This window comes from Urocampus carinirostris, chromosome 2 (genome assembly GCF_059441175.1).
Source record: "Urocampus carinirostris isolate Australia breed hairy pipefish chromosome 2, RoL_Ucar_1.0, whole genome shotgun sequence".
Taxonomy (NCBI): Eukaryota; Metazoa; Chordata; class Actinopteri; order Syngnathiformes; family Syngnathidae; genus Urocampus; species Urocampus carinirostris.
In genome coordinates this window covers 61,683,733-61,707,834 of record NC_142350.1, presented here as the reverse complement: position 1 = coordinate 61,707,834, position 24,102 = coordinate 61,683,733, and the positions used below count along the sequence as shown (strand labels likewise).

General features: G+C 40.3%; 2 protein-coding genes across 3 annotated transcripts; both read left to right on the top strand.

The window, feature by feature from the left end:
• Nucleotides 1-358: 358 nt before the first annotated feature.
• Nucleotides 359-5,119, top strand: krtcap2 (keratinocyte associated protein 2). The gene is made up of 5 exons (XM_088328120.1): nucleotides 359-526; nucleotides 1,394-1,548; nucleotides 1,648-1,711; nucleotides 4,708-4,774; nucleotides 4,856-5,119. The coding sequence occupies exons 1-5, from the start codon at nucleotides 523-525 to the stop codon at nucleotides 4,977-4,979; spliced, it is 414 nt and encodes a 137-aa protein (XP_088184246.1). The 5' UTR covers nucleotides 359-522; the 3' UTR covers nucleotides 4,980-5,119.
• A 4,809-nt stretch (nucleotides 5,120-9,928) lies between these two features.
• LOC148372844 (protein S100-A1-like) lies at nucleotides 9,929-20,214 on the top strand. 2 transcript variants are annotated; one of them, XM_088327426.1, is made up of 3 exons: nucleotides 9,929-10,060; nucleotides 16,642-16,800; nucleotides 19,785-20,214. In XM_088327426.1, the coding sequence occupies exons 2-3, from the start codon at nucleotides 16,663-16,665 to the stop codon at nucleotides 19,941-19,943; spliced, it is 297 nt and encodes a 98-aa protein (XP_088183552.1). In that variant the 5' UTR covers nucleotides 9,929-10,060; nucleotides 16,642-16,662; the 3' UTR covers nucleotides 19,944-20,214. The 2 variants fall into 2 exon arrangements, with proteins under 2 accessions (XP_088183552.1, XP_088183553.1); XM_088327427.1 differs by lacking the exon at nucleotides 9,929-10,060 and adding an exon at nucleotides 13,952-14,116.
• The last annotated feature ends 3,888 nt before the right edge of the window (nucleotides 20,215-24,102 follow it).

Genomic DNA, 24,102 nt, shown 5'->3' with positions numbered 1-24,102 from the left:
TCGTTACTCCCCAAGCCTGCACAAAATTTAGTAATTGTATTCATATTTAGTTTCTTTTGTCTTTTATTAGAATATTTGGTATTGGAGTACAGTAATCCAAAAGTAATTGAAAGTAATCCAGTTAAAGTAAGCCTACCCAACCCTGATTATATATTATATCTGTTATCGTGTGTTTTATATTCACATTTATAGTATTGCTGTTTTTTTTATAAATGGCATACAAACATTTTCATTCACTTTAATGACTTTTATTTTCATTGTTTCATACATTTGACCTTTTTTTAAATTCAAATAAAAAGTAAATTTGGAATTGTTTTCAAGTATTTAACAACCGATTTAAAGTTTTGATTCTTGGTTTATTTGACTTTATATTAGCGCTCTGTTAAACATGACCTGCCTTTTACTTCCGGGTCAGGGTTCCTTCGGTTAATAAAAATCCATTCGTCCCGTTCGGTGAAGTTAAATCAGACGTTTAAAATAAATATATCAGAATCCACAATTACGAAGAATTAGATTGGAATCATGGGTACGTATCACACTCTTCAAAACTATTTTATTGTGTCATTTTTGTGTTTAAAAATGTCCAGCTCTGTTGCTATGCCCATATCCTCTTCCATCTTAACTAGTGCCATAACCAGTATCGATTTTTAGCATAATTAGCACTAAACGTTTTCTCGATGATGGTAATCGGTTTTATTTTAAATGCAAAATAATATTTTTGCATGGCGAGTGACGAATCTGAGTGCAACGATTTGATGTTAGCATTAGCTTAGCATTTTCGAAGCTTCAAGTTACAACACTGACGTGTCATTTGGAGTGGGCGTTCAATCGAATGAATTGAACGATTCGAATCGTTTAAAAACATGATCAATATTCATTTTAAGTCTTACAAGTCATGTGCTTCATACTTGGATTGCATTTTTAACGCTTTGTACGCAGATGGCATGTAGAATGTATCTCCTTTCTTGTAGAACCAAAATGTAAATACAATATATGTGATCGCAGATTTTCTTTAAAAATGCAGGAAAAAATAAAAAACTTAGAGATGAAATACATGTTGGGACTACAAAGAAGACTCCAACGCTATTTTACCCTAACACAAAAGGGGATCGAATTCAATGATGAAATCAGAGAGATCAAACAAGAACTAAAAGCTTTGGCGGAAATAAAGAGCAAAGGCAGAATGTCACACTTTCACTTTACCTCCAGAAACCTTGTTAGAATATGATATGGTGAAATTGTGAATGTGTTTAATTGCTGTTAAAAGTGTTGATAAAAATTGTTCAAACCTCATATTGTTAGAATATGATATAATAAAATGGTGTCAATAAATTGTTCAAACCAAAATATGTGATCGAAGATGCATACTAATGTATTTTTTCCCCTCTTACAGCTGTAAACACTGGCACGTCTCTGGTGCTGTCAAGCCTGCTATCGGTGCTGGTCTTTGCAGGCATGCAGATGTTCAGTAAGCAGCTGGAATCCAGCGAGGTGCTCACCATCCTTGGGGGCTTCCTGGGTTCGATCCTCTTTATATGCTCCCTCACTGTATCCTCTTGTGTCCACGAGAATCATCACTTGACTTTGTATCACTCAATTATGTAACATCCTCCATGACTTTGACTGCCCTTAACGCTCTTTCTTCAGGCATTTAGTAATCTGGAAAATCTGTTTTTTGGGAAAGGATTCCAGGCAAAGATCTTCCCAGAAAGTAAGTATTTGTGAGTTGAGCAAATGTAAAGAGATGTAAAATGTTACTTGGAAGATAAACAGTGCTGGCACCACATCTGCTAGTTACGAAAGAAAAAAATATAACTTTCCAAGGTGGAACATCTGCCTGCATCCACTTTCTGAACCCAGGCAGACTCTTACCTAAAAATGGTAAATGGTCTGCATTTATATAATGCTTTTCAAGTCAATGAAGACTTTCCAAAGCGCTTTACAATGTGGTTCACACTTACCCATTCACACACACTCAACACACATACAAAAATGTATGAGGGAAACTTTGTATCATACAGACGTTGCTCATTCGTAAGTTGAATTTGTTCGTAAGTTGCTTCAGTACTAAATTTTGAATGGAATGTATGTTTAAGGTTTGTATAAGTAACCTGTATTGTTTTGTACTAAAACTTAAACATTTCATAAAATAATATGCTCTATAAAGTTAAGTTTAACTTACTTTTGGAAGATGAGCTTCAACAGTTAGGCGACTTCCTCCGTAGTACAGTGGAACCTCGGTTCTCGACCATAATCCGTTCCAGAACCCTGTTCGAAAACCGATTTGTTCGATCACCGAAATAGTTTTAAAAGTAATGTAAAATCGTTTTAATCCGTTCCAACACCCTGAATGTTTACCATGAACGTAAACATGAAGCTAACCCAGGCTAATGGTACGTTCGCGTTAGCGCAATCTTCCGTACGAAAGATTACGCTAACATGAACGTGTAAAAATAAAAAAAAATCAGGTCGTTTACACGTCATTTAGCACCCGGGTCTCCACAAAACGTGGTGAGCGGTTAAAGGATAAAGTATTATGAATAGGATTTCATATTTTTGTGGTGGTCTGCAGAAGCCATGCTCTATTCTTTCGAAAGAAGGGAAACTCGCACACCTTCTTCATTTTGCTATTATTTCTTTCTTAAATGCAATAGTTGTACGCACTACTCTTCTTTTTTCACCTGTAGCAACTTTGCTGCTTGCACCAACCTTCTTCGGAGGCATAATTAGGGGGCTAAAACACTCCGTTCACCGATATTAAAAGCGAAAAGAAGTGCGCGCGCACGTCATAACAGTTCTTCACGAGGGGTTGGGGCAATCTACACGATCTACACCCGTACGCCGCTCAGCATCGCACCCTAGCGTACCGGCGTTCGAACTCCGATTTTTTGAACGAAAAGCGAAGTAAGAATTTCTCGAAATTTTTGGTCGAGAACCGATTTGTTCGAACTGAGAGGCGTTCGAAAACCGAGGTTCCACTGTAGTAGAAAATGGCTGGAAAAAAGCGATCCAAGCATTTTCTCAACCGCATCAATCTTTCTTATTCCACTTTCATTTCAAAAGAAACTGCTCGCCTCTTCTTTACACTTTACACCAACCATATTGAATGGATGCACGAGATATTAAACAATAAAAGGGTCCATCAACACCATAAACGACTGCACCAGACAGTAAAAATACATATCTTGCCTGTTTGTTGAAATATTGGTATTGCATAGAAAATTGGTTCTTCAAAACTTATTCATTGATTTATTTGGGAGATTTTGTTGCTCCTAAAAGTTATTGCACTATTTTTCATTGCACTATTATTGTGGTGCACTATTTTATTGCACTGTTACTAGTCTTAAATTACACTTCGATTCTATAGCATATGAGTAACCTATATTTTATGTTGACAATATCTGTGTATTATTTGTTATTGCAACGTCCATTGCAGCCTGGTCAAAAACTGAAACTCTTGCAAACACACTACCTCATACAGATGTGAAATTGTATTCATGCCTATGCTTACTTTGCACAATGTTGCCTATTTAGCACTACTGCATATCGCACTTATAAGATCCCAAAACTGTATGTAAACACTCTACATGCCCACACTTTCTTGTGTAAATTATCTTCTATATTTTCTTAATTCTCTAAGTAAAATGTGAAACTGGTGTGCCACGTCCAATTTCGTTGTCACAACATCATACCTGTCAACCTGTATGGTTTTGCCATACAAAGTAAGTTTTTTTATGCATTTTAAGACTAGTACGATGTACAAGGAAATCTGTACGGAAAAACGCAAATTTGTCAATGATGGCTACCATCCGGTATACACAGACTATCGCGAAACGGCAAATCAAGTCAAAGGAGTTCGCCGTGGAAGCCTCTATCTCGGTATCGTTTTTATCGTTGCAAACAAAGCGAGTGGTTTGATGCTACTGCGCACATGTGTCTACCGCCTGGGGATTTCCCATCATGCATTATTCCGAAAAAAAAATATGGTGTACGATTATTTTGTATTTTGTACGGGAAAATACGACAGTTTGTACGGGCATGGAGCCGTGGAGGTTGACAGGTATGCAATATGTTCAACCCATTTTGTAACAATGATAATAAAGGTATATTCTATTCTATCCTGGAAGGGGGATTGCCTCATGTGCAGTCCCTTCTCAAGGTTTCTTCTGTTTCCTCATGTGGAGGTTTTTGAGTTTTTCCTTGCCCTCATGTGGGGTTTAGATCAGTGGATGGTGTAATAATAATCCAGTTTGCAATAGTCTGTGGTCTGTTTAGCCCTTTGAGACTCTTTGTGATTAAGGGGCATCACAAATAAACATGACTTGACTATTATGGTGCACTTATTACTTGGAGAAGTTTCTAAGCACTACCTTGTAAATATTTTTGCCAATTTATCCTGGGGTTCTTTTTATATTATTTTTCTCTTTTAAGTCTTTACGGGTTTGTCCTGGAGTTCCATGCCTAATCCCGTTGTAAAGTATGTTCACCACATTGTTATCAGTGACGATAAAGACATTTTAAATTTAAAAACATAAAATCTGTAATTCACTCCTGCACATATGGACACTTTGATGATGTAACATGTACTGTATGCAAGGAATGTGGGAGTAAGCATCTCTAGCAAACTCCGAACCAGAACTGTTTATCAGTGAGCTTTATCACTCCAGACGAATGTTCTCTTTCTGACCCAAACTGTTCCACTTTCAGTTTTGCTGTGCCTTTGCCTGTCGCTGTTTGCTTCGGGCCTGGTTCATCGTGTATGTGTCACCACCTGGTCAGTTAACTCTTACTTTACTATGCTCCTCAAATGATGCTATTTCCGCCCCTTAAATCGATCAATATTTTCTCCTTCCAGCCTGATCTTCTCCCTCTTCGCCCTGTATTACATCAACAAATTATCCACCACCCTGTACCAGACATCCGCACCCGTGGCGCTGCCCGCCAAGCCGGCCTCTAAAGGCAAAAGGAAGAACAACTGATAAAGAACTGGTGAACGAAAACAGAACCCCTGCTTTCCAAAAAATCTTCCATTGGCCAAATCCTCATTCCGTTCAAGAGATTATTGCCCCCCCCTCACTTTTTCCATAATTCGTTTTGTAATTAAATTCAAGAAAAACAATGAATGTGTCTTGTGTCATTCCGACTTGCAATACTTGTTAAGCAGGTCAAAATACAATTCTATAGAGTCAACGCTCTTAAGATTATTTTTCCACACTAAAATGTTTGAGGAAGTCCTTTTTCTGCTTCCCTGGTATGCAAAGAAAAACTACCGTAAATTCCGGACTATAAGCGGCTACTTTTTTCCCAAATGTTCAGCCCTGCGGTTTATTCAGTGAAGCGACCTATATATGGATTTTTTTCTAACGGCTACCAGCGGCGCTGGAGTTTAAAAGGTAAGATTAAGACCAGTAGAATGTGTACTCTCGGTGTACCGTCTTTCTTCGTAAATAATGTGTAACCATGTATAATATGTATTTGCAACTGTATATTTTTGTAATGTATTTATTTTAGAGATTTATTCTGTTATGTGTTCTACGGACGAATCAAAATGAAGGCTGATGGGAAATGGAGTAAAGCTGAGATACCGGTAGATCTGTCTGTTGTCGCAGCGGACAATAGTGGATATATATTTTTCCCACCCTTAACTTTGGAAATCTAAATTTTGTTTCCTTGGATTACTTCCAACGGGACCTGGAATTTACAAGTCTGCATCATACCTTAATTACAGGTATCATTCAATGCCTTTGATGCCAATTATGATTCTGGAATCGTGTACTATCTATGTGGTTGTAATTGCTGAACTTAAAGCCTGATATGGAATAAGCTTGTGACGGTGTCGCTAACTTTAATACAGGCGCGCGGCTTGTGTAAGTGCAAAAGTGGCAAATCACCAAAAAAGTGGTGGGTGCGGCTTATAATCAGGTGTACTCTATATTCCGGAATTTACGGTACATACGGGTACCTATTTAAGACTGTAGGACAGAATTTGTGATAGCCAGCTCGGACATGTTACAAATAGGAAAGAAAATACTATAATAATAGTGCCACAGGAAATGTCCTCTCAATGCTGGTTGATGATTAGCTGCTGGAATATCCTGGACCCTTTTTCCCTCTCATATTGACACTGTGATGTGTTCCAATACTTTTGTCTACACTCAATATTGTGTTTCAGATAAGACTTAATGTTTGCATTTTGTGAATAGATTTAACGTTTGAATTAGGAATGTCTTTAGTTTTGTTGAAAACAACTTGGGGAACATTTTTGAAGAGATTAGACGCGGCATGACAGAATGAAAATTATTTTTTTTATTTAAATGGAAAAAAATATAAAAAATGTTACCTTATTACAGTGTCTGAAATAACGGGGCGTGCATCTTTTACGTCTGTCGTACACAACGTCTCTGCCCGGGTGGCCGACTACTTGTTCAAGAAAGAAAAAAAAAAACCTCGTTTTTATTTATTAATTTTATTTCAAATCAAACGTTTACTTTATTCTGATTTCGAATTCATCGGTTTGGAAATTGTGGTTCGTTTGGTAATTTGCATACTCGGCAGCCGATCAGAAGCCTGCACCTAATAACTTTGTGCTTCCGGACTTTCCCGAGCGTTATAAGGTCATGCATTTGCATATAGACGCGCAGAGAACACAAGAAAAATAGAGAAGTGGTTAGAATCAAGCCAAAACATCAGCCCTAGAAGAAAGATTCAAAAGAAGCTAACAAAATTGGTGACGCTACAAAACGTTAACGTACATTAAAAGCATCGTGGAAAGAGGAGTTCACGTGGCTTGTAACAGACGACGCGACGCAAACATTGCATGAATGAAGACGAGTAAATACAGGTACATACTGATGGCAGATGGAAAACAGCGATGTCATATACAGTGGAACCTCGGTTTTCGAAAGCCTCGCAGTTCGAACAAATCGGTGTCCGACCAAAAATTTCGAGAAATTCTTGCTTCGCTGTTCGGTCAAAAGATCGAACGCCGGTAATGCGTGAGTGCGTATGCTAGGGTGTGATGCTGAGCGGCGTACGGGTGTTTTAGCCCCTTATTATGCCTCCGAAGAAAGTCAGTGCAAGCAGCAAAGTTGCTACAGGTGAAAAAAGAAAAGTAGTGCGTACAACTATTGCATTTAAGAAAGAAATAATAGCCAAATATGAAGGAGGTGTGCGAGCGCCTTCTGCTGACCACCACAAAGGTAAGAAATCTTATTCATAAGATTACGATAACGCGAACGTACGATTAGCCTGGGTTAGCTTTAGGTTTACGTTAAACATTCAGGGCGTTGGAACGGAGCCCCCTTTCCAATGAACCGCTCACCACTTGTTGTGGAGACCCGGGTGCTAAATGACTTGTAAACGACCTGATTTTTTTATTTTTACACGTTCATGTTAGCGTAATCTTTCGTACGGAAGATTACGATAACACGAACGTATGATTAGCCTGGGTTAGCTTCATGTTTACGTTAAACATTCATGGTAAACATTCAGGGTGTTGGAACGGATTAAAACGATTTACATTATTTTTAATGGGAAAAATGATCTCGGTGATCGAACAAATCGGTTTTCCGACAGGGTTCTGGAACGGATTATGGTCGAGAACCGAGGTTCCACTGTACATGCAATGAATGTTATACGTAGATTTAGAATAAACTTAAATTTAAAGTGTTGTTCTGTTATATATTCTGATTATCAATCCTTAAAACTTCGTAACAACTGAGTTTTTTTTGCTACTAGCCGTCTTTTTGTGTTTCAAAAGTGAAAAATGAGGCAGGCAACTTTATGGCTGGGCAGGGAATTTTTCAGAGTTGTCTGCCCGGATGTCCGGTAACTTTTTGTCAAGAGTTTCAGACACTGCTTATTATCAAATATGTTTACAGTTGAAAATTACAATCCCAGCAAGACAAGTGGGGAACGTAAACTTGAATTGTGCAATGCTGAGGACAGAAAAAAACACCTCAAAGTAACTTCTTTAAACGTTTATAAATCCAATACACACAACTGTTGAGAATTATTGCATGCTTACTACACCCTCTCTCCTGGCTTGTGGGATGCCTTTTGGATGGGTCATCTCCACGGATCCATTTTGAAGATACTTGGCAAAATATCAAGTATGATTTTGGCTTCTTTAGATCAGGGAATTCTATCATAATATTCTGTAGTTTGCAATAATCTGTGGTCTGTGCAGCCCTTTGAGACTCCTTGTAATAAAGGGCTATACAAATAAACATGACTTGACTTGCACCATTTTGAAAAGTATACATCATGCATCGTGCATTTTTAAGATACTGGTAGGTTGAGAAATTTGCATTTCACGTAATTTGAGCTTCACTTAGAGCAGGGTTGTCAAACTCATTTTAACTCGGGGGCCACACGATAGAACAAACATTCTGTCGGGGGCCGGACTAGTAGATTAAAGAGAAAGAAAAAGAGAGAGAAAGAAATAAGAGAAAGAGGGAGGGGAAAGGAGAGAGGGCGGGACAAAGAAAGAAAAAGAGAGAGATGGAGAGAGCGTGAGAAACAAAAGATAAAAAGTCATGAGAGAGGGAGAAGAAAGGGAGAGGAAGAAAGAAATCCAAAGAGAAATAGAAAGACAGAAGGAGAGAAAGGAGAAAAGAAAGCGCAAAGGGTAGGAAGAGAGAAAGAGAAAAGGAAAAAAGGAAGAGGGAGCAAAAGAGGTTAAAAGACAGAGAGAGAGAAAGAGACAAAAAGCAACAAAGGAAGAGAAAAAGAGAGACACAGAGAGTGAAAGAGACAGAGTGGGAGAAAAGGTGTGGAAACGAAAGAGAGAGAGAGACAGCGAGAGAGAGCAATAAATACAAGTACAGTGTCATTGTTCGAGGCACCTGGCTTTGGCAACATCAAGTTGACATATTTCAACCTGTAGCTTGTTTTTCTCTTGCGCTTCTCTGAGTGTTGTCTCGCGGGCCGGATTCAATCCTTTAGCGGGCCTGATCTGGCCCGCGGGCCGCCCGTTTGACACCTGTGACTTAGAGGGAGCTGATCTATCATAAAAAACTGAGTGAAAATACTAAGCCCAAAGCCCCAAATTTGGCGGAAAGCTGTGTAAAAAAAAAGAGGAAAAATGTCTATGTTCACAGAGTCTTGGTAGTTTGTTTTGTGGTTTTTAGCACTCCTTTTCACCTAACTCAACATTTAAGAGACACCTAGTGTGCACAAAAACACTGCAGATCTATTCCCGTTAAAACACTGCATTCATTTTAGTTGTGTAAACATTTGAAGAATCAAATGCTTTGTGTTTTGAGAAGCCAAAAAAAATGTTAAACTCGTATCTCAAGGCACCTCTGTCAACTGAGTGAAAAGATTTATACACGCCCTTTTTTTGAAAAAGTGCTTGGAAACTTGCGGGTATAAATGTCTTATTATTTGAGAAGCCAAAAAAAAGTGTTAAACTCGTACCTCAAGGCACCGCTGTCAACTGAGTGAAAAGATTTAGACACGCCCCTTTTTTGAAAAAGTGCTTGGAAACTTGTGGGTATAAATGTCTTATTATCTGAGAAGCCAAAAAAAAAAAGTGTTAAACTCGTACCTCAAGGCACCTCTGTCAACTGAGTGAAAAGATTTAGACACGCCCTTTTTTTGAAAAAGTGCTTGGAAACTTGTGGGTATAAATGTCTTATTATTTGAGAAGCAAAAAAAAAGTGTTAAACTCGTACCTCAAGGCACCGCTGTCAACTGAGTGAAAAGATTTAGACACGCCCTTTTTTGGAAAAAGTGCTTGGAAACGGGTATAAATGTCTTATTCTGAATGCAAGCGTGCAAGATTATAGTGTCATTTTCACTCGAAGTTTCCATAGGAAAAAAATATTTGTGGTTTTGATATAAAGTATGTAAAAAAATCATCTCGGGAATGGGTGTGTAGTACTGACTGAGACATGAGAACATGATTTGCCCTAACTCCCTCCCACTACGTCTTTTTTTTTTTCATCTTCCCATCCCCTTTTGCCGGGCGTTGCCCAGCAAACTATATAAACTCGAAAAAAACCCGCTGTGAACTCTCTTTTTTTGTCAGAGACGTCTTGCTCAACCGCCTCTTGTGGTAAGTCCGCACGTCTATAATCAAAACTCGAAATTATTGCGCTTATTGTACACGTGGATAGCAGAATGTATAGTTCATGGGAAATCGGAAAACGCATTTGCGAGGATATATTATTATTTGTGCTCTTTTTAGGCATTTTTAGTCTTAAATTTTCAGAAAAAAACAGCGTGGTGGTCAACTGGGTGTGTTTGGCATGCGTCATGGGGTGCTCTGCGGGTTTTACACACCCCGCCTTTGCGTACTAAAAGCAGGACTTCTGTTTCCTGTCCTTCTGTTCAACAGTAAATCCATTATCCCCATTGTAGTTTTCTGTAATACTTTTTTTAACAACTTTTTGTCTTGCGCATGTCCAGGAGGAAAAAAAGGCGGATGTGGAACGTAGGGCAGCAGTAGAGAGATAAGGATGTCCGTGTGTTTCGGAACATTTACTCCAACGTTCGAGGAATTTTCTCGGAGCGCCAATAAAATCAACACTCGTATCCTCCCTTTTGTTTCACTGTTTGGTTTGGCTGTTGTTGATATAAATGGCTGTTGGTGACCCTTTTAGATTGACAATCTATTTACATTAGAGAAGCATGGTATATGTTTCCATTTATGCTCTTTGATTGGTTGGCAGGGTTGGGTAGGGTTACTTTAACTGGATTACTTTCAATTACTTTTGGATTACTCCAATACCAAATATGCTAATAAAAGACAAAAGAAACTGAATATGAATAAAATGACTACATTTTGTGCAGGCTTGGGAAGTAACGGAATTCATGGAACGGCAAAAATGATGTTGGCAAGCTGTTTGGATTTATTTTCATTTTCTTTCTGTCGCATTTTATGTTCGTTTTGCCGGAAATCAAAGCCAGGAGAGAAAGCTTACCACGTGTTGTGAGTCATCATTTTATTCCTATTTAGTTTCTTTTGTCTTTTATTAGCATATTTTGTATTGGAGTAATCCAAAAGTAATTGAAAGTAATCCAGTTAAAGTAACCCTACCCAACCCTGTTGGTTGGATCCCCAACAAACCATTTCCTATGGTGTGTCTTGGGCAAGTACAGCCTGGTGTCACCCATTTCTCTGCAAGCCAATATATACTATACTTATAAATAGGGATGTCAGATACACTATTTTGAGTAAAAATCAATACCGATACTACACACTGATAACACTTGTGAATCATATTTACTTTCCTCAGCAAAGAATTATAATGACATTTTTAAAATGATACCTATAACTTCAAGTATCATATTTTCCTCAATATTTTATGTACAGTAACTAATGTATTATTATACCTCCTTATTTCAGGTTTATGATTGTTATAAATCTAGTTGAGGGAAGACAATTCTGATATCGGCCACCATCAGAACTACTGATACTAGAAAATGCTGGTATCAACACCGATACTGATCTTTAATATCTCAACTTACGCATCCCTACTAATTATTATTATTAGAATATCATGATTTTGTAATGGTCAATGAGAAACTGTTTTGAATGGAATAAATCACTATCCATCCATTTTCTGCATCATTTATCCACAGTAGGGTCACGGGGGTGCTGGAGCCCATCCCAGCTATCTTCGGGAATCGGGCAGGGGACACCCGGAACTGGTGGCTAGCCAGTCGCAGGCCTGAATTATTATACATTAAAAAAACTAATCATACAAAAAACTACACTACCGTATTTTCCGCACTGTAAGGCGCACCTAAAAGCCTTTATTTTTTTCAAAAACTGACCATGCGCCTTATAATACAGTGCGCCTTATGTATGGATCAATATTAGGTCGCAAGGTCTCAAGCAGCCGCCGACTAGATTTTTCCTCGTAGGGGATGTGGTCCACGGTCTATGCTGGGAAACATATGCTGGCGTTTCATTTCCCAGCCAATGTGTCAATCATCATTTGAATCGATCACTATTGGCTAAAGTTATTCGGAGGTAAAAGGGGCAGATCCTTTTTATCATTTACAGGCTCGCATAGGCTAAAGGGGCGAAACAAAGCCTGCAATTGGCCAATTAGATGAATGTGAATAGCAAGTTTGGTTGTTTACGGCATAGAGGAAACATGTTTTACCATTCTGTATTTGTAAATATTTTACTCTCCTGGATTTACTACACTCACGGATATAAGAGGACCATGGTATCACATTATTATTGAACGCAACGACTTCAGTGAGCTACTCCGGCTATATATTTTCCCAGTATCTTGTTTCAGAGTGATGTCGATGTTTCTGTGATGGGTCTATTTTTAAATTCAACTCAATTCCAAGTGTTTATTGTCATATGCGCGGTAAAGTTGCAAGCGAAAAAGAAAATAGAAACGAAGGAATGGTTGGCATTTCTTGAATCCCAAGACTTTAAACTTCCGAATGATATTTGGAACGATGCATTTGAGTGACATCGTACGGACACCGCAGCCGCACGTGTCTACGACACGTATTTGCTTCTTTGCAAGCTTTTCGGAATGTTACTATCTGACTGTTATGTCGACGTTCCAATTGTAGCGCCTTATAATCCGGTGCGCCTTATGTATGGAAGATACAGGATCAAAAACTACTTTTTGGGGGTGCGCCCTATAGTGCGGAAAATACGGTACCCTATAATTCTATATTCATGCAGTCTGGTGTGGAACAAGGCCTAACTTGCCCTCTCTGAGTATAAGCTACAGTTTAAAATATAATTTATTTTGTTTATTAAAGAACATATATTCATGTTTAAAGTATTCACTCAACAGTGTAAAGTAATACATGTAAACTAAAGAAAAAATTCCCAAGTCTCAGATCTGATACCTCTGTTAAGGCACAGGTGTCAAACAGGCGGCCCGTGGGCCAGACCAGGCCCGCTAAGGGATTGAATCCGGCCCGCGAGACAACATTCAAAGAAGCGCAAGAGAAAAATGAGCTGCAGGTTGAAATATGTCAACTTGATGTTGTCAAAGCCAGGTGCCTCGAACAAAGACACTGTACTTGAATTTCTCTCTCTCTCTCTCTGTCTTGCTCTTCCTCTTTCTCTCTCTCTTTCTCTCTTTCTCTCTTTCTCTCTTTCTCTCTTTCTCTCTTTCTCTCTTTCTCTTTTTCTCTTCCTCTCTTCCTCTCTTTCCCTCTCTCTTTGTCTTTTTCTTTTTCTCTCTTTCTCTTTCTCGCTCTCTTTTACTTGTTCTCTTTCTCTTTAATTCTTTCTCTTTCTCGTTCTCTTTCTTTTTCTCTCTCTTTCTCTTTCTCCCTCTTTCTCTTTGTCTCTCTTTCTCTTTCTCGCTCTCTTTCTCCCTCTCTTTCGCTCTCTCTTTCTCTCTTTCTCTCTCTCTTTATCTCTCGCTTTCTCTTTCTCGCTCTCTTTCTCTCTCTCTTCCTTGTTCTCGTTCTCTTTCTTTTTCTCTCTCTCTTTTTCTTTCTCTCTTTTTCTCTTTCTCTTTCTCTCTCTCTCTCTCTCTCTCTCTCTCTCTCCTCTTTCCACCCCTTTTCTCTCACTCTGTGTCTGTGTCTCTCCTTTTCTCTTCCTTTGTTGCTCTTTGTCTCTTTCTCTCTCTGTGTCTTTTTAACTTCTTTTCTCCAACTTCCTTTTCTCCTTTTCTCTCTTTTCTCTCTCTCTCTTCCTACCCGTTGCACTTTCTTTTCTCTTTTCTCTCCTTCTGTCTTTCTATTTCTCTTTGGATTTCTTTGCTCCTCTCCCTTTCTTTTCCCCCCTCTCTCACGACTTTTTATCTCTTTTATTTCTCACGATCTCTCCCTCTCTCTCCTTCTTTTTTTGTCCCGCCCTCTCTCCTTTTCCCTCCCTCTTTCTTTTATTTCTTTATTTCTCTTTTTCTTTGTCTTCAATCTCCTAGCCAGGCCCCGACAGAATGTTTGTTCTATCATGTGGCCCCCCGAGTTAAAATAAGTTTGACAGCACTGTGTTAAGGTCTGGTCTCACCTCCGTCCACCAGAGGGCGCCTAATCAGTTTGTAATTGAGACAGGCGTGTCTAGTCACCTCACACCTGACCCTAATTAGCCTCCAGGAAGACATTTTGGACAGCACTCAGTGTAGGAAGATTTTCATTTCCCACCCTTTTCAAGTCCATCCAGCTTTCTGAGGTTTGCTTTCTGGTTCTTAAAGTTTTATTGTGGTTGTTGACCATTTGTTCGTTACTTTGGTGTGGATTTTGGAATTCTATATTTTTTTTAAGCACCTTGCCATGCTTCCTCTGTTTGGGTCCAATGCAAATCACAGCAATAAATGAAAAAAATGACACTAGAGGCAAGAGTGGTGGAAAAAACTATTTTTCGTCCATAGTACTTTATCGCAGGGCACACAGGGACAGTGTGTGTGCGTTGTCATAAATTTGACAATTTTCGTTTAACGGGCCGAATGAATAGCCTGAAAGTCCGCTTCTGGTCTGTGGGCCTTAGTTTCCCAACCATGATCTAAAGCACAGGTGTCAAACAGGCGGCCCGCGGGCCAGATCAGGCCCGCTAAGGGATTGAATCCGGCCCGCGAGACGACACTCAGAGAAGCGCAAGAGAAAAACAAGCTGCAGGTTGAAATAGGTCAACTTGATGTTGCCAAAGCCAGGTGCCTCGAACAATGACTCTGTACTTGTATTTATTTATTTCTCTCTCCCTCACCCCTTTTCTTTCTCTCTCTCTCTCTCACCCCTTTTCTCTCTCTCTGTCTCTCTCTCTCACCCCTTTTCTCTCTCTTTGTCTCTCTCTCACCCCTTTTCTCTCTCTCACCCCATTTCTCTCTCTCTCTCTCGTCTCTCTCACCCCTTTTCTCTCTCTCTCTCCCTCTCTCTCTCACCCCTTTTCTCTCTCTTTCTGTATCTCTTTTTCTATTTCTCTGTGTCTTTTAATCTCTTTTACTCTAACTTCCTTTTTTCCTTTTCTCTCTTTTCCTTCTTCATACCCTTCGCGCTTTTCCTCTTTTCTCTCCTTCTGTCTTTCTATTTCTCTTTGGATTTCTTTCTTTCTCTCTCTCTCTATCTTTCTTTGTCCCACCCTCTCTCCTTTTCCCTCCCTCTTTCTCTTATTTCTTTATCTCTTTTTCTTTCTCTTTAATCTACTAGTCCGGCCCCCGACAGAATGGTTATTCTATCGTGTGGCCCCCGAGTCAAAATGAGTTTGACACCCCTGATCTAAAGCGATGCACAACCCAAGGTGCGAGCCCACCTAAGTGGTGCAGGTGGGTTTTTTTTTTCAAAAATGACGTGTAATTGCACAACCGGTACAGTAGATGATGGCGACGCTCTATTTGGTCCTGGGAATGTATATTTGTCACATTTACTGAGACAAATTACACCTAGGTGGTCATGGTAGCCTATTGCGTCTGTCACCATGAATTATTTCCATTCTTCCATTTTTCTTTTCTAACTCGGTCAAAGAAATGTTGGTACCTATTCCAGCTGACTACAGGAAGTCAGCATCAACAATGACTCCAATGTGTCACTTACTTTCAACTGTGAGCAGTGTTCCCTCTAAGCTGCGCACTGCACGCACATTCTCAGCGCACAAGAAAATCTAGCCAGCGCGTAAAAATGAGGGCTCAAAATTACTAATTAAGAAGCGACTTAAGTCAAAGTTACAGTGCATGAAGGTCAAAATACACGGGTTCTCCTGACGTTGTGTCCTAAATGCGGTATTTGGAAGTCGAACGAAGTTGATTAAAGTTAGTAGAGTTTGTCGAGAACCGGCTTCTTCGGCTCGGATCACTAAAAGGAACCGGCTCTTTCGGGTCCTAAACGGCTCTTCGGGTTGTTTTTGCTTCTTTAATCCCAACATGAGCAAATATTATGTAAAATTATGCACAAAATGACTTAAAGGAAGGGGGGAATAGAACAAAAAAGAAAATAGTACCAAAATGAAAAAGGAGTGAAAAGCTGAGAAAAAAAGAAACAAAAGGAAGAGAAAAAAGGAACAATTTAGAAAAGAGCCAGAAAAAAAGAAAAGAAAGACATGTAGGAAAAAAGTATATAGAGAACAAAAAGAAAAAAGTAACAGCTCGAAAAAATAAACACAATGAGATATTTTTAAAGAATTTTAAAAAAAAAGGAGAAAAAAAACACGGAAAAAAGAAGAAAAAATTTGTGTTGCATTCAAATAATTTCCAATGATATCAAGTGAATCTTGTTGCTAACATTGTACTTCCACAAAAAATGTGATTAAGTACATTTCTGTATCTTACTAAATAAGCCCCCAAAAATCTTAATAATATGCGACAAAATATATCAGGAAATAAAAAGAAATGGATATCTTGTGAAAGAATTGTAAGAACAAACGACGTTTGTAGGCCGTACAACCTTTGCAATAGTACATGAGACAATTCATTCAAAAGAGAAAAATCATTTTGCGTTGCCGGAAACTCAGCAAAATGTAACTTGATGTCAAGTTTTGGACATGTTTGATAATGGATTAGTTGCCACACTTGGGATTATGGTTGCTCACTGTTGTTTCAAGCGTTGCTCACCGACTTTGTGTGAATGCTCAGAGCCCTGGAAAATTACAGGGAACATTGACCGTGAGCCTCTGAAATATGTGTCTCTCAAATCCATTGTCAACCATCCTCCCTAAGCTATTGTACACCGTCACCAATCTCATGTTTCTGTCCCTTTCTCTATCTCCAGCACCAACAGCCACTCGCCACCATGACTGATCTGGAGAAATGCATGGAGAACCTCATCGTCATCTTCCACCGCTACGCCAAGGACGACGGTGATGGGAGGACGCTGAGCAAAAAGGAATTGAAGAAACTGCTCGAGACGGAGTTGCCTACGTTCCTCAAGGTGATTTGCAGATGTAAAGGGAAGGGTTACACACGTTAAATTGAACATAAGCAGAGTATGGGGGCGGCAGTAGCTCAGGAGGTAGAGCGCTCGTCTTGGGATCAAGGGATCCCAGTTCAAATCCCGGCTCCCGGCCGTGTTACATGTCGAAGTGTCCTTGGGTAGGACACTGAACCCCTAATACCCCCAATAAGCAGGTGAGCGCCTTACATGGCTGCCAGGCCGCTATTGGGATATGTGGAGCACATTGTAAAGCGCTTTGGGAAGTCATTGACTTGAAAAGCGCTATAGAAATGCAGATTTCATATTCATTATTTTAAAAAGTCCAACCAGTCCTAAAATATGGACTTTTCTGAAAAATGGCTTCCTTTGCTCCAACAACAAAAAAACGATGGTGTATATAGAATAGAATAGAATATACCTTTATTGTCATTGTTACGAAATGGGTTAACATATTGTGACAACGAAATTGGGCATGACTCTCCAGTTTCACACATTCACAGTGAGGTAAAAAAGCCAAGAAGATAAAGGAACAGCGGAGATAAGGTTATGAAACAAGGAGGATAAGGTTATAGTTAGAATTTACACCAAATTTACCCAAGAAATGTCGGCATATAGGATGTTACATACAGTTTGGTATCGTAGGGTTTGTGCAATATGCATTTGGTGCAAAAATAGTCGTCATAGTGCAAAAAAAATAGTCAACATTGTGCAAGGTGAGCAGTAAACATAGTGCAGTCAACATTGTGCAAGAAACATAAACATGAGTGCCATTTACGTTCGTATGAGGTAGTATTTTTTTTAGTTTTTCGCTTTTTTGTGCGGTGTGTTTAGGGTTGTCATGGCTCTGGTCTCTGAGTCTGTTTGTTTTTGTTTTGTGTGACCTGTAGCGCTTGCTGGAAGGCAGCAGGTCGAAAAGGTGGTGAGAAAAGTCCTTGATGATGATTTCTGCTCTGCTGAGGTAGCGAGAGCAGGCAATGTCCTCCAGATTGGGCAGAGAGCAACCGACGATTTTCTGGGCTGTTTTGATGAGCCTCTGGAGCGTCAAACTAAAGAGGAGCCAGAATTGCAGGATTCATTTTTTTTAAGAGCCACTGGTGGAAACACAACTAGATGTGAAATTCTCTCATCTCTCATTAGGGTCGCGGAGCCCATCCCAGCCATCTCCGGGCAGTGGGCAGGGGACACCCTGAACTGGTTGCCAGCCAATCGCAGGGCACACAGGGACAGACAACTCATTCGCTCATTCACACCTAGGGACAATTTGGACCGGCCAATTCACCTGACATGCATGTTTTTTGGAACGTGGTAGGAAACCACAGTGCCCGGAGGAAACCCACGCAAGCACGGGGAGAACATTCAAACTCCGCACAGGAAGTCTGGAGCTGGATTTGAACCCATGACAGGTTCCCATGACATGAACTGTGCCGCACAAGCGCTAACCACTGCGCCGCCGTGCTGCCCTAGATGTGAAATTATGTGAGCTAAATTAATTTTTAGCTCCACGAAATATGAACCTATACAACACTTAAATCTTACTGTAAACAGACAGCATGTTATACACTGAAAACACTCTTATCCATCCATCCATTATCTGCACCGCATATCCTCAGTAGGGTCGCGGGGTTGCTGGAGCCCATCCCAGCCATCTTCGGGCAGTGGGCAGGGGACACCCTGATCTGGTTGCCAGCCAGTTGCAGGGCACACAGGGACAGACAAAAACACTCTTTATGATCCTTTTTAATCAACTTGTACTTCCTACGCTCGCGCTAAAATATTATCCTGTAATACTAGAGATAAGACGATCGGGATGAATAGGCCCAAAAGAATAATTACAACTTTGTGCTTAAAAATTCTGGCCCAAGTTATGATAATAAGTCTTGTTTATTTGTATAGCCCTTCATCACATGGAGTTTCAAAGGGCTGCACAGACCAGATGATTGCAAACCAGACTGTTATGACACCATTCCCTGATCTAAAACCTACATGAGAGCAAGGAAAAAACTCAAAAACCTCAACATGAGGAACATAAAGAAACCTCGAAGGGACCGCACATGAGGTAATCCCCCTTCCAGGATGACCAGGCTGCAACAGATGTTGCATTAACAAATAATACACAGATATTGTCAACGTAAAAAATAGGTCATTCATAAGGTATAGAATAGAAGTGTGTTTTAAGCCTAACAACATTTAGAAGCATCAATTAAAATAAACAACAACATAGTAATCTGAAGCAAACTAGTTAAATCATACACCGAGAAATAACATTGCTACTGTGCAAAAATCTAATATGTTAACATGAAATAACACATCAACCTTCCTTTTAGTCATTATCCTTCAGTTTTCCTTTCTTCCACTCAGTCGCTTTACTTCCACAACCTCTCACATTCAGTGACCCTATCACTAGGGTTTGCGGGACCTTTTGGTCTCCCGCAGCCAACGTTTGTTTACTTGTTTGGGTGTTTTGGCATTTGGGTTGGCCATGGTCCAAACATTTTTTTTTTTTTTTTTTGCTACTTTTTTATTTTCTTTGTTTTTGTATGTGTTTGTCTTGCTGTCGGTCACCCCTCTCGAGGGATATGGCCAGGGTAGATTGGGGCGGCAGTGGCTCAGGAGGTAGAGCGCTTGTCTCGGGATCAAGAGATCGCAGTTTGAATCCCGGCTCGTCCGTGTTACTTGTTGAAGTGTCCTTGGGTAAGACACTGAACCCCTAATACCTCCAATAAGCAGGTTAGCGCCTTGCATGGCTGCTATTGGGAAATGTGAAGCACTCTGTAAAGAGCTTTGGGAAGTCTTGACTTGAAAAGCGCTATATAAATGCAGATCATTTCATTTTCAATTCATTTCATAGCTAGATAACATAAAATACACCAATGGATTTTCCCCAAAACCCATCAAAGAGCTAACTCACTTAGATTGTGGTTCACCATCATATGACTCGTCACTTAACCGCCATGTTCCCTACGTTTATCTTCCCCTTCCAGACTCAAAAGAACCCCAAAACGGTGGACTGCATCTTGCAGGACCTGGACCTCAACAAAGACGACAAGTTGGACTTTGAAGAGTTTCTCCCCCTGATCGCGGGCCTCTCCTTGGCTTGCGAGAAGTGCTACGTGCTTCACCAAAAGAAGGGCAAACAATAGAGAAAAGGGAACGGTTTCTCTTTCCAGAGTCTGCTCCACGACTATAAACACGTTTCTGACTGAATAGTACCTTTTTCTGTTATTAGTACTGTTTTTGTATATCCATTCTGCATGTTTTGAAATCATGGTAATAATTCCGCTTGAAGGTTTTCACTCTGTTAACAGTGATAAAAGAGGCCAATAGGGTTTATGATCTCCGTGTACTAAACCACATGGCTAACAAATTCTTTGCGCATGAGTCATGAAATAAAACGTTGGCCAGCTAACAGAACATCTTGTCTTTTTATTATTATTTTCAGATAACATTTGCATGACCGGTTGTTGCTAGGTAGAGTTTGACCACAGTACGAAAATGCTAGCAACCAGATTCAAAAAGAACAAAACTGTATGTAGCAATGGACCACACCTCCTACCCTACTTTCTACCCACATTTTAGGTGAACGTTTACAAGTTGTGGGGTCCAAATGTGGGTGGTCATCAGATATAAAAGGAAATTCAGGCAGAGACAATGTACATTTTCGTTCTGCTGCAGCGGGGGAAAAACACAGGGGATGTGTTCTCGGCTCCACAATCGTCCTCCTGCTTCTTCCCCTGCGCAGCCGGCTTTATTTAGTACAATTATGGTGGACTTTGGACTAACACATCATTGGGTGAACATTAGACTGACACATCATTGGGTGGACATTTTACTAAAACAGCAAAAGATATATAGACAGTGAATATTCGGGGAATGTTCAGAGAAATACACAAAATATATATATAGACTTCACACAAGTATACTAAATAAGCATCACAATTCTTTTTAAAGGCATGGTGTGTATTATTTGAACACTAGGTGTCGCCTAAATTTTTAGTTAGGTGAAAATGAGTGCTAAAACCACAAAACAAACTACCAAGACTCTGTGAACATAGACATTTATTCTATTTTCTTACACAGCTTTCCGCCAAGTTTTGGGCTTAGTATTTTCACCAGCTCGGTGGCCTTGGGGGTATGGCGCCCGCCCCGAGACCGGGAGGTTGTGGTCCAAGCCTCGGCCGAGTCATACCTAAGACTTAAACATTGGTACCCCTTGCCTCCTTGCTTGGCGTTCAGCATTAGGGGTTGGAATTGAGGGGTTTGGTCACCTAATGACTCCCAACACCTCAGTTGGGTTGAGCGAGGGGGCTGGGAATCCCCTCCTCTGAATCAATCTCCCAAAAAGAGTCAGAAATGACTCTAGCCACCTCCCACTAGGGGGATATGGCTGTGGTATATATATAATTTTCACTCAGTTTTTTTATGATTAGATCAGCTCCTTCTTAGTGAGGCTCATATTACGTGAAATGAAAATTTCTCAACCTACCAGTATCTTAAAAATGCACATTTGCATGATGTATACTTTTCAACATAGGTCAAGTCATATTTATTTGTATAGCCCTTGATCACAAAGAGTCTCAAAGGGCTGCACAGATCAACGACTATTGCAAACTATAGACTATTATGACACCATCCCCTGATCTAAAACCTACATAAGGGCAAATAATACACAGATATGTCAACATAAAAAATAGGTCATTCATATGCTATAGCAGGGGTGTCAAACTCGTTTTAGCTGGGGGCCACAAATGTTATAAAAAAATCTCACGGGGGCTGGACTAGTAAGTTTAAGAGAAAAAGAGAGTGAAAGAGAGGGAGGGAAAGAGAGAGAGTGATAAACAGATAGGGAGAACAAGGGAGACAGAGTAACCGTGAGAGAAAAAGAGCAGAATAGAGATATGAATGGAGAAGGGGGAAATGAATATAGAGAGAAAAAGTGAAAAAAGAGAAAGATAAAAATAAGAGAAGTGAAACGACAGAAAGAAAAAGAGTCAGGGGGGGAAAAAGAGACAAAGTGAAGTGATAGAGGTCGAAAAACGAAAGAACGAGAGTGAGAAAGAAAGAAAAATAGAAAGTAAGAGAATTAAAGCGTAAATTAGAGAGAGAAAATAGAGAGCAAGACAGAGAAAAATAGAGAGTGAGAGAGAAATAGAGACAATATAAAAAGAGAAAGAGTGAACAGGAGAAAGAAAGAGAGGGAGGAATAAATAAAAAAGAAGTGAGTCAGAGAGAATGTAGAAATACTACCACAATTGTTTTGCAAGTGTTAACTGGTGACATCCGGTGGAAATATTTAAAACTACAGCTTGTTTTCCTCTTGCGCTTCTCTCACTGTTGTCTTGCAGGCCGGATTCAAACCATTGGTGGGCCTAATCTGGCCCACAGGCCGCCTGTTTGACACCTGTGCGCTACAGAATAGAAGTGTGTTTTAAGGCTAGATTTAAACAGTTCAACTGAGGTTGCAGATCGAATCTCAGGGGCAAGAGCATTCCACAGCACCAGGGCCCGAATGGATTACGCTCTCGAACCTGCGGATTTCTTCTTGGCTCTTGGGATCACTAGTAGACAAGCATTTTCAGAGCGAAGGCTCCGGACCATGCTCTTGAACCTGCGGATTTCTTCTTGGCTCTTGGGATCACTAGTAGACAAGCATCTTCAGAGCGAAGGCTCTGGACCGGAACATAGGGGACCTCTGAGAGTTGGGTGGAGTGGATGGCGGAGTTTCTGCTATGGTAGGCCCGACACCATTTATGATTGTGATGTGATTTTGTTCAGCTCTACCATTGTTTACCATGTTTCAGGAGAACAATCCTGTTAAAGATGATTCAGATGATACTGGTATCTGTGGCTAACGTTCTGCCTATGCTAATTTCATTCTCATTCCTCCTTTGGTTTTCATCGGAAAATAGGTACTGACCTCTGGGAAACTAAATCAGGTGAAAGAAAATGAGCTGGCAAATAAGGGGATAACTGTGTGCTTGTCTGACAACCCAACCCCCCCAATTTTGCACTTTTTTGTTTCAAAGTTGATGAAGATGAAATCAGGTATTGCAATGTTCTCTATTATTCACCTCTTTGGCGTTCCTGTCTGCTTGAACCAGCTAGGAGTCAAAGATGCGCCAAAATGGCCGGAGTATCATGAAGAGATGTAATGAAGAGTACAAATACAGGCACATTGAAAAACAAAGAAAACAGTGATTATACAATTAATTTAGAGAACTGGGCCGACATCGTCAAGGAATGGATTGGTGCTGACTGTCACAACCTAAACACGGGTTAAAAGCTGTCAGCTGTCCAGAGTTGTGTCCTCAGTGGACAAGCGGTTAAAAGATCTGTGAACCATAATGAAATTAAATACTCCATGATACATTAAAACCACAGAACAAACCTATTATCCGATCAAAGCGGCGCTGCCACGAGCGGCTGCGTTTTCCAGCAGCTGCCCTATTGTTTTATTGTCCTCTCCTATCTTCTGTGTTTTTTCTTCCCGTTTTGACAACTACACTAAGGATTACTTCTATCCTATGGACATGGGTTTTAGCGCACGAAAATGCGTTTATTCAAGGAATCAACTCCTTGCCCTGAAGAATTCTCGTGCCGGCGTGATGAAGGGGCCTATCGTGGAAGAAGAGCCGGAGCTAGCTAAGCGGCTAGCGGCGTTATAAGTCTTCGGTACTATCCGTAATCATGGTAAATGCGAACTCACGACCAAATAAGATCATCGAGTGCTGGTGGAAAACATTGAAGCGCACAGGGAGCGCAGTTGCTGTGTTTTGCGGAAACGTGGCTCCCGTTTAGCATTCCGGACGCTAACGTGTAGCCACCCGGAGCTACCCGGAGCTATCCGGCTTCAACGCCGCTATACAGAGACACGAAAGCCGGGGGGAATCGGAGAGGAGGCGGACTTGCTAACACGAGGTGGTGTATCCCTGGATTTTCACAAAGATCTGCCGCAGGGATGTCGAACTTTTGGACTAGCGTGACGTCATCCACTCCGCAACAAGCACCCCTAGGGCATCATGTTAATCTGTTAATAAACAACGGGGTATACTGCTGGAAGTGTGAATTTCCCTACGGGGATGAATAAAGTATCTATCTATTTATCTATCTATCTAGGCAATTAGCAATTTAATTTCACTCGTGGTTTGAATACAAAAAAAGGAATTTTTTTTGCTAATCATAAACTTTCCCACCAAATGAATGACAGTACAAAACGGCACAATCCCAAAATGAACTTTGAATCCACACATCAAAACAACACAAGTTATGGTGTACATTAACTGACTAGTGACACATTTTAAA

Excerpts from the sequence above, each read along its gene's own strand:
- krtcap2 (XM_088328120.1), top strand. Across the intron at positions 1,549-1,647 it reads TCTTTATATGCTCCCTCACT|GCATTTAGTAATCTGGAAAA; the intron begins GTATCCTCTTGT and ends CTCTTTCTTCAG. Across the intron at positions 4,775-4,855 it reads CGTGTATGTGTCACCACCTG|CCTGATCTTCTCCCTCTTCG; the intron begins GTCAGTTAACTC and ends TTCTCCTTCCAG.
- LOC148372844 (XM_088327426.1), top strand. The coding sequence starts at position 16,663 with ATGACTGATCTGGAGAAATGCATGGAGAACCTCATCGTCATCTTCCAC. Across the intron at positions 16,801-19,784 it reads AGTTGCCTACGTTCCTCAAG|ACTCAAAAGAACCCCAAAAC; the intron begins GTGATTTGCAGA and ends TTCCCCTTCCAG.